The 9,506-nt window shown below is 44.6% G+C and overlaps 1 protein-coding gene across 5 annotated transcripts; it reads left to right on the top strand.

Moving 5' to 3' along the window:
- The first annotated feature begins 134 nt into the window (after positions 1 to 134).
- TSEN34 (tRNA splicing endonuclease subunit 34) lies at positions 135 to 5,594 on the top strand. Of its 5 annotated transcripts, none has more exons than XM_039879875.1 (5): positions 135 to 312; positions 1,154 to 1,400; positions 1,630 to 1,861; positions 2,062 to 2,267; positions 5,098 to 5,594. In XM_039879875.1, exons 2-5 carry the CDS (start codon positions 1,158 to 1,160, stop codon positions 5,482 to 5,484), a joined length of 1,068 nt encoding a protein of 355 aa, XP_039735809.1. In that variant the 5' UTR covers positions 135 to 312; positions 1,154 to 1,157; the 3' UTR covers positions 5,485 to 5,594. The 5 variants fall into 5 exon arrangements, with proteins under 5 accessions (XP_039735809.1, XP_039735807.1, XP_039735811.1 ...); XM_039879873.1 differs by lacking the exon at positions 135 to 312 and adding an exon at positions 778 to 1,018; XM_039879877.1 differs by lacking the exons at positions 135 to 312; positions 5,098 to 5,594 and adding exons at positions 778 to 1,018; positions 3,833 to 4,593.
- Positions 5,595 to 9,506: the final 3,912 nt, after the last annotated feature.

Here is a 9,506-nt window from a genome sequence, read left to right as displayed (position 1 = left end):
TCTGAAGGGGAGGGGCCCCGGGCTTAGTCGGCCAAGGAGGGCAGGGTCAGGGCAACACGCCTCGTGTTCCAAAGTCGAGGAACCGATCGGCGGAGGGAGGCGCGCTTCGGGAGGCGGGGTGAAGGTGCTACTCTTCAGGGGAAAGGCAGGGCTACGGCCATGAGGGCGGGTTCCAGATTTCCCGCTCTGCGAAGGTGGTATCGTGGCGAAATTGTCTCGGGGGGGATCCGCATGGGCTCCGGTGGAGAAAGCCGCGCGTGGCGCGCTACGTAAGAGGTGGCTCCGCTGGGACTGCGAGTCGGTGTTTACGAGGTGACTAGCTGGTTCTGTCAGAGGACATGCAGTCTGAAGAGAGGCGAGGAGGGGGAATGAGCGCCCACGAGTGGGGTGAGCCCGCCGAAGAGGAGAACGAACAGCTGGCGCTCAGGGGGCGGGGCCTCGGCAGCGGGGTTCGGCCGTGGGGCGGTGACTCCCTAACTGGGCAGCGCTAGCGGCTGGAGGGAGTGGGGCTTCTGGCTACGGGTTGACGGAGACCATAACGCCTGAACGCCGAACCGCTGGCAGCCGGGAGGGGGCGCGGTTGTGCACTGCCGAGCCGAGAACTCCCGAACGCGGAACCGCCGATGTTCGGAAATGGGCGCGGCTTCGTGCGGTGGAGTCCGGCTGCGCAGAGGCCCTGAGGCCGAACCTCTGGTGCCTAGGAAGGGGAGGAGCCAAGTCCAGTGGCAGCTGAGGCGGGCGTGGCCTCGGCCTCGGCCTCGGCCTCGGCAGGTCCCGGCTCCTGGCGGGATGGGAGACACCGCTTTGCGAGAGGAGCGGTGCAAATGGGCTTCAGAGGGGGCGTGGGCCCGGCGGGAGCATTTTCTCGGCAGTGTGAGCCGAGAACGGAACGCTGCCCGCCAGGCTCCGGCAGCCCGCCGGGGGGTGGGGCCTGGTCTCGGGCGGCCCCGGGGCCTGGCAGGATATCCGGGGACGGAGCCGGGCGCCAGCGGGTGGGGCCTGGGGCCTGGCTCGGCAGGTAGCAACTGTGGGGTGAGCGGTGCCCAGTCCCCTGAGGGCAAGGGGCGGAGCTCCGCCTGACCCCCAAGACGGTGGGTGAGCTCTGGGAGGTGGGCGGCTCTCCATGCTACCGCTGTGACCCCTACTCCCGTAGGAGGATGCTGGTGGTGGAGGTGGCGAACGGCTGCTCCCTGGTCTGGGGGGCCGAGGCGGTGCAGGCGCTGCGGGAGCGCCTGGGAGTGGGGGGCCGCACGGTGGGCTCCCTGCCCCGCGGGCCTCGCCAGAACTCACGCCTCGGCCTTCCGCTTCTGCTGATGCCCGAAGAGGCGCGGCTTCTGGCCGAGATTGGCGCAGTTACCCTGGTCAGCGCCCCGCGTACGGATTCCCGCCAACACAGCCTGGTAAGGGGGTGGCCTGGGGGTGCGAACTTCCTGGACCTGCGGGAGCAGAGGCTGGAGACCCGAGTGGAGGGAGTCTGGGAGTCCTGAATTCTGGAATAATGTGGGAGTAGGTGACTGGGATTCCCGAATGCTAGCGCTTAAGTCGGGAGGGGCCAGGGAGTCAGGATTTCTGGCTTCTCGACGGAGTGCTGACCTGGATCCTGAGGTTCCAGCTGAGTTTATTTCTCAGGCTCTGGCATCCTTCAAGCTCCAACAAGAGCAGGGCTTCCAGGAGCAAAGCGCCCTGGCAGCTGAGGCCCGTGAGACCCGTCGCCAGGAAATCTTAGAGAAGATTGCAGAGGGCCAGGCTGCCAAGAAGCAGAAGCTGGAACCAGATTTGGGGGCCAGCGAGAGCCAGGAGGCCAATGCTGGAGAGAATGAAGCCAGTGTTGGCCAGGCTTCTAGGGAGTACGATGAAGCAGGTGAGGATGAGAAGTGGAGTCCAGGGACCACGTTAAGGAGGGGAGAGATCTTTTAACTTTGGCCATAACTTTAGGGCCCGGATTTTCCTGGGGGACGGAAAGACCTTGCCTCTTGGATTCACCAAACTCTTGGATTCCCCTCCCCCAGGCTACCCTTCTCCCCAGCCAGGGCCTTCAGATGGGGTGGCTCTCTTGCCCAGGTCTGCTCTGCTTGTCCAGCTGGCCACTGCTAGGCCTCGACCCATCAAGGCGCGGCCCCTGGACTGGCGTGTCCAGTCCAAAGACTGGCCCCATGCTGGCCGTCCGGCCCATGAGCTGCGCTACAGCATCTATAGAGACCTATGGGAGCGAGGCTTCTTCCTCAGCGCCGCTGGCAAGTTTGGGGGCGACTTCCTGGTCTATCCTGGTGAGTTTGGCTCCAGACCTCTGGTTGCTGTCCCTTTCTTTACAATCCCACCACATTCTGTGTTTTTCCTGTTTGCCTCTCTTTCTAAGCCTCTGAAACACGTGGAAGGACAGGAAACACTTGGGAACCCAAACTCATTTGGAAGGCAGTTTAGTAAATCTTATTAGCACTTCCTTACATCCAAGTTTCACTTAGAAATACTTAGATATGTGCACCAAACATAGAAGAAATAGTTATTACAGGATTCTTACAGTATTGAAAAGTTTGATAACAACCAGAATGGTGATTAATAGGTTAGTGGTTAAACATCACTGTTAGTTGTTAAAGAAACAGTGTTAGTTGTCAGATTGATATAGGTCCATGTATTTATTTAAAAAATGACCAATGGGAGAAAAAAATAACAGCTTGCAGAAAATGCATATAGTAAAAAGTAAATCATTTTGTATTGTTGTGCAGTTATTTGTTCATTCTTTAAGTAGCCTTAAAAATTGTGGGTCTAATAAAAGAATATGAAAAGAACTTAAAATGTAATACTAAGCAGGCTAAGAGAATCCTATCAGCAAGTAGAAAAACGGGTGAAAGGATATACTCCAGCCCAACTGCAACGGTTTACCTCTGGGAGGTAATTTGCATCAAATATAGGTAAAGGGGACTTTTGACGAGTCAGTTCATTTTTGAATTTGTAGTAAGGGTGCCTTTATTATGTAACTAAAAGGTTAAATAAATCTGCAGAGAACACTGTTTTTGTTCCTCATAAGAACATGGAAAGATAAAACTACTTAATGAGTAGTCAGATCTTAGCTATTGGTTGGAGACTGTCCACTAAGTCTTCTGCTGATCTGAGAGCCTTTGTTTCTCCTTACACTAAAAGCATAATTTAAGTGACTTATTTATGAGCTGAGAACAGTTTACCTGCCCCATTCTCCACAGATGACCATGGTTTCATTACTTTGCTACTGTTTTTTGGTGACTTGTATGCAAAAAAAGATTATTTTTGTTTTGAAAATTAATTTTCAATTTATGAAACATACAAATGCTGATATGTAGTTCTTTTCTAAGTTTTCAGTTCAATTTTCAGATTTTTAAGGGGGTCATTAGTTCATGCTTGGTCCCATATGGAAAAGGAATTAGTTTTAAATATTGTAAGCTGCATTTAAAATTTTAATGTATTTTCCTTTTTAAGTTCTGTATTTTTCTGATAATGGAACTCGCTGTAATTTAAATCTAATTATGAATGGGGTGAGTTTAAGTTTAACACTGTTAATAGACTTATTAATACTTCAGGTTAAAGTAAATTTAAATCCATCAATTACTCAGTCACACATTTGAAACAACCACAGGGCTGACCTGTTAGTTTAATAGATTAATATTTTTAAAATAGCAAATACTCAATATACCAGATATGCACTGAATCCTTGTCCCCTAAAGATTCATATCCCAGGTCAGAATCTCTTAAATATTTCTAATAAGTCTAATACTAAATTTTCCTAATGTCAAGAGATGCTAAGCCTCTGAGTTCTGAGTTTTGGAGGAACTTCTCAAGCATTTTGTTGCTTCCTTTTCAGCTGGTAGAAGTATCATAACAACCAGAGAAGTTCCTGGAAACTGCCTTGTTTTATAGTTGCTGTCATAGTTCTCTTAGATGGCATGTCTCAGAGCCTTGTCCTTTTACATTTACATTATGTGTTACTTAATCTTCTGTGTAGTGTCCCACTTATGGTCCTACTCTAATTGATTAGTCATCTAATGGGGGGCAAACTACAGCCCCCCAGGTCAAATCTGGCCCATGGACTGATTTTTTAAATAAAGCTTTATTGAAATGGTCTTGTCCATTTGTTTCCATATGGTCTGTGGCTTCTAGTGTGCTACAGTGGCAGTTGAGTATTTGCAACATGGCCCATAAAACAAAATATTTACTGTCTAGCCCTTTTCATAAAAATTTTGTTGACTCTCATGCCATCTATTTATTATGCCATCTTATTATAAATTCTTGTCTTATTTGTTTTAGTCTGTTAGAGTAATTTCTCATTGGGTATTTACATAATGTCCTTTAGCTTCAACGGACTTCGTAGTCCTGTTTCTCAGGTCATGACAATGATATAGTCGATTATTTGTTTCTGCTTTAAATAAGATTATGCTTTACATGTGTGACAGCCTCCTTCCCCTTTCCTCCCCCTCAGTGTATCCTTGACCACCATCCAAGTTGGTACATTCTTTTAATCTTTTTTTCAATTACACTGACATTCATTCATTTTCTACTCCGTCATCTCTTCCCACCCCATTGGGGTATTTTGTGGATTTGAAGTAAAGTTGTATATATAGGTTGGCTTTTTGTTTTTATTTTCTTTGGTCTTTATAGTGGTTGAATAAATTTACAGAAATGGAGAGGGGGCTTAATAGACAAAGCATACCATGCACTTAATATCTTAGAATTCAAACATAAATTTAACCAGATTCGTGGTTGACAGAATTAAGTCACTAGTATACCTGCTTTTGGAATTCCTGGATCCACCATCTTGACCAGAACCTATATAATCTTAATGGCTGTATAATATTTGATCTTATAGATATACTATGAATTTAACCAGTTCCATGTTTCTACTTCTTAGCTATTGTAAATGACAACAAAATGAACATCTTTATAGGTAGATTTTATTGTCACTATACTTCTAAGAGAAAAATTTCGAGAAGACTTTCTGGGTTCAAGGGTATCTTTTAAAATACTCATAGTGATGGCTAAATTGGTCCTCTGTCTCCGACCTGTGAGCAGTCTGATATCTAACAGCCCCGTGTCATTGGAAACTGCTGCATGTCTCTCTTCCTCACCCAGGTGACCCACTCCGTTTCCATGCCCACTACATTGCCCAGTGCTGGGCTCCTGGGGACTCCATCCCACTCCAGGATCTGGTTTCTGCTGGCCGCCTCGGAACCAGTGTCAAAAAGACGCTGCTCCTGTGCTCTCCACAGCCTGATGGTAAGGTGGTCTATACCTCCTTGCAGTGGGCCAGCCTGCAGTGAACTCCAGAGACCTATGGGTGTGGCTATGTCTGTGACAAGAGCCTTTCCAGATGGTCCCATTTTCACCTCTGCATGGGAGGCTAGAACTCCCTCCTACCTCTCCCTGCAGTTCATTTTTGATTCCAGATTTATAAAAACTGCATCTTTCTTATGTCCTTCCCTGTTTCAAAAACACTTATTGGCTCTGTCGTTTTTGTAGTTACTTATTTCCAAACGTTGAGCTTCTTGAGAATGAAGACTGGGTTTGATTCATTTCTGTTTTCTACAGGGCTTAGGTCTCAAGAGGTCTCAATAAACTTGTTGAATAAATGTGGAGTTTGTGGTTTGAATCCTTAGGACAGTCCTGGGAAGTGTGGACATTTGAGGAAGAGTTTGGAGGAGGAAAAATGACTTGCCCAAGGTCACAGATAGTAAGGTCACAGATAGTAAGTAGCAGGGCTGGGATTGAAAACCTGGTCTTTGTGACTTTCAATGAAGTCTGAGCTCTTCCTACTGCACTAAACCTCCTTTTGAAAAAGTTTTTACAAAACATTTCAAATGCATACAAAGAGGTAAATAAAAATAACACATGAAGAGAAGGAGGTGAGTGTTGCTGTTGTAGGACAGGAGTTTGGAGTGAGGAAGGGAATGTCAGGAAAGGCTCTTGAACATTCCCCTTCTGGAATACTGGCAATGTTCTTTTTGTTAGCCTGACAGGTGTTTATTCAGGGTTTGAGAATTATTTTTATACTGTACATATTTTTCTAGATTCTTTATATATGTTATTTTTATAAAAGCTAAAACGTATAAAATGATTGCTATATCGCCATTTCTGCTTGAGAAATTAGTAGAATATTATCAGTACCCACTTCAAATATTTATACATACATTGAAACAATGTATAGTCTTATCACATAGATTTTATGACTGTAATACAGTCCTGTGGTAAAAATCCTGGGGCTGAAAGTCTCTCTTTAGTTCCTTAATTTCCCCCCCAATTTCTTTCGTTCTTGTCCTTCTTGGTAAACAAAATTGATAGAATCTTAATTTCCTGTATGTTTGGATTAATTTAACTCAAAGTGCATCATAGACCTGAATGTAAAATGTAAAACTATAAAACTCCTAGAATAAAACCTAGATGACCTAGGATTTGGCATGACATTTTAGATATAACACCAAAGGCATGATCCATGAAAGAAAGCATTGATAAGCTGCACTTCATTAAAATTAAAAACTTTGAAAAAATACTGTACAAGACATATATGATAAAGGACTGTTGTCCAAAATATACAAAGAACTCCTGAAACTCAACAATAAGAAAACAATGTGATTAAAAAATGGGCCAAAGACCTTAACAGACACCTCACGAAAGGAGATAAAAGATGGCAAATAAGCATATGAAAAATGCCATCATGGGAATACAAATCAAGTGTGTAGATACCACTACACACTTATTAGAAAGGCCAGAACCCAGAGCACTGATACCAAGTGCTGGTGAGGATACGGAGCAACAGGAACTCTTGTTCATGGTTCGTGGGAATGCAGAATGCCACAGCCACCAGGGAGGACAGTTGGGTGGTTCTGACTAAACATACTCTCACCATAAGATCCAGCAATTGAAATCCAGGAGTTGAAAACAAACCCACTAAAACTTGCAACTTTTATAGCAGCATTATTCATAACTGCCAGAACTTAGAAGCAACCAAGATATCTTTCAGGAGGTGAATGGATAAATGAAGTATGGTATACCCAGACAATGAATGTTATTCAGTGCTAAAAAGAAATGTACTTTCAAGCTCTGAAAAACATAAAGAAACCATAAATGCATACTACTAAGTGAAAGAAACCATTCGAAAAGGCTATATACTGTATGATTCCAACTATACGACATTCTGGAAAAGGCAAAACAGTGGAGAGAATGAAAAGATGAGGGGTTGGAGTGGGGAGGGAAGAATGAATAATAGTTGGAGCACAGGATTTTTAGAGCAGGGAAACGACTGTATGGTACTATAATAACATACATGTCCTCACACATTTGTCCAAACCCATAGAATGTACCACATTGTGAACTCTGAACTATGAACTTTAGGTGTTAAGTGTCAGTATAGGTTCATCAGTGATAACAAATGTATCACTGGTGAGGGATGTGGATAATGGGGGAGGCTATGCATGTGGATGATGGGTAGGGGTGGATTGGAAATTTTGACCTCAATTTTATTGTAAACCTGAAACTGCTCTAAAAAAAACCTTAAAAAATATATTGTGACTGGTGCCCTCACATCCAATCACTCACTAAATCCTATAGGTGCTAACTTCTAAACACTGCAGACCCAGAATTTGACCACTTCGCTCTACCTTCACTGCCAACATGTTGCCAAAAGCCAGGACATTGCTCACTTGGATGATTGCTAGCTCCCTCACTCATCCCCTTGGCTTTCACTCTTGCCCCTCTATTGTCTGTTTTCAACCACTGGGTTAAAAGGTAGGTCAGACCATGTCACTCCTCTGTTTAAAACTCTCCAGCCATTTCCCATCTCAGGGTCAAAGCAAAGGCCCTACATTGTAGGCTCCTCTTTAACTCTGACCCAATGCATCCATCCCCCTCTCTGTGCATCAGCCTCTTGCACAAAATCCTGTTTCACTGTCTTTGCACCTGCTACCCAACTTGAAACATGCTTTCCCTAGATGGCCATGTGGTCTTGCCCCTCACTGCCAGCTGGTCTTTCCTTCTCAGGCCATCCGCAGTCACCTTTCCTTCAAATTTAACACTCCCACGTGCACCTCCCCTCTTGATTTACTTGCCTTACCAGTTAGCACTAATGTGATATTGTAATTTATAATGAGAAATATATATTTGGTCTTTGTCCCTGTTCCTGGCACAAAGCTAAAACCCTTGGAATTTCTTAAAGTAATAAGAGCAGTAAAGGTGTTTTGATATTTACAACAAAAACCCCCTTCAACCATACCCAAGTTTATGTAAATGAAGCAACTTTTGGAATACACCTAAGGTTGGGGTTTGGTTGCCAGGAAAACCAACCATGTGATTTGAGGGATGGAACTTTGTTTCTTTGTTCTTTCTTTTTTTTTTAACTTTCAATATCTCCATATCTCCCCTCCATCCAGTGGAGAGGGGCTGAAGATTGAGTTCAGTCACTCAAGGCCAATGATTTTAATTAATCATGCTGATGTCATGAAATTCCAGGTACACCACTCTGTCCAAATCTTGTGTTCACTAACCTGGAAGCTCACCGAACCCTCTCCTTTGGGGTTTTTATGGAGGTTTGTTACAACTTGGAGTCTCTCTGCCAAAACGGAAGTGAAGGTGACCGACGTGCTTACTCTGAATAAATGGCCTTTGTTTGTTCTCATTTGGCTGGCCTTAATTTATTCCACATCGTGAAATCTTGGGCGTTCTGTAACCACCTTTTGGTGCCTCAATGCCCTCTCTGTAAAATAGGATTGATAACAGTATTAGTACTCCTTAGGTGGGTATTGCTAATAGTACCATGATGAAAGAGGGCAACTTCTCTGAGACTACTCAAGTATGTATGTATTAATTAAATAAGTAATACATGTAAAGTTCTTAGAACAGTGCCTTGTACATAGTAAACATTTCTGAATGCCATCTATTACTTTTAGTGATAGAAATCATGGATCATAAGAATTTTAAAAAACCCAGATAAAGTGTTTAGCTCCAAGCCTAGTATACTTAAAGTGCTCATTAAACATTATCTAACAATGATAAGTAAAGCCCTTGGTGTGACTGGGATTACTCCAGAAAGGAAAGGACTAGAGGAAATAATCCTAGGTGAGATGTTGACAAAGAGCAAAAACAGGGTGACAAATGGCACCAAGGTGGAGCAGAACATACAGCGAGAGGTTTCAGAACATTTTCCCTGTTCTGGAAACCTCAGGATATAAACTGCTTTTTGATAAAGGGGCACAAAGCCTTTATATACTTGGGTCTCGAATTACAAAAAAAAAGTCACCTCCTTAAAGAGCCCACCCCTGACCATCCTAACCAAAGTACCATCTTCCTCCATCATTATCAGTAAATCTATTTCCCGCATGGCGCCCACTCTGAAGCGATTTACTTCGTTCAACTTATTATTTTTTCCGTTTCCCTAAGGCTCTCAGCTCACGAGTAGAGGAGCTGTTTCACTCACGGCTATAGGCCACCGAATAGAACAATTCTTCATGCTGCTCGATAAACTGCTGCGTAAATCAGTCAACGAGGCTCAC

Source organism: Pteropus medius, unplaced genomic scaffold (assembly GCF_902729225.1).
Source record: "Pteropus medius unplaced genomic scaffold, Ma_sr-lr_union100, whole genome shotgun sequence".
In the NCBI taxonomy this organism is placed as follows: domain Eukaryota; kingdom Metazoa; phylum Chordata; class Mammalia; order Chiroptera; family Pteropodidae; genus Pteropus; species Pteropus medius.
Note: the sequence above shows the minus strand (reverse complement) of the source record. Positions and strands in the feature narration are given on the sequence as shown.

Coding starts and splice junctions, on each gene's coding strand:
- TSEN34 (XM_039879873.1), top strand. CDS start 825: ATGGGCTTCAGAGGGGGCGTGGGCCCGGCGGGAGCATTTTCTCGGCAG. Junction 1,019..1,153: donor CCTGGGGCCTGGCTCGGCAG/GTAGCAACTGTG, acceptor CTACTCCCGTAG/GAGGATGCTGGTGGTGGAGG. Junction 1,401..1,629: donor ATTCCCGCCAACACAGCCTG/GTAAGGGGGTGG, acceptor TTTATTTCTCAG/GCTCTGGCATCCTTCAAGCT.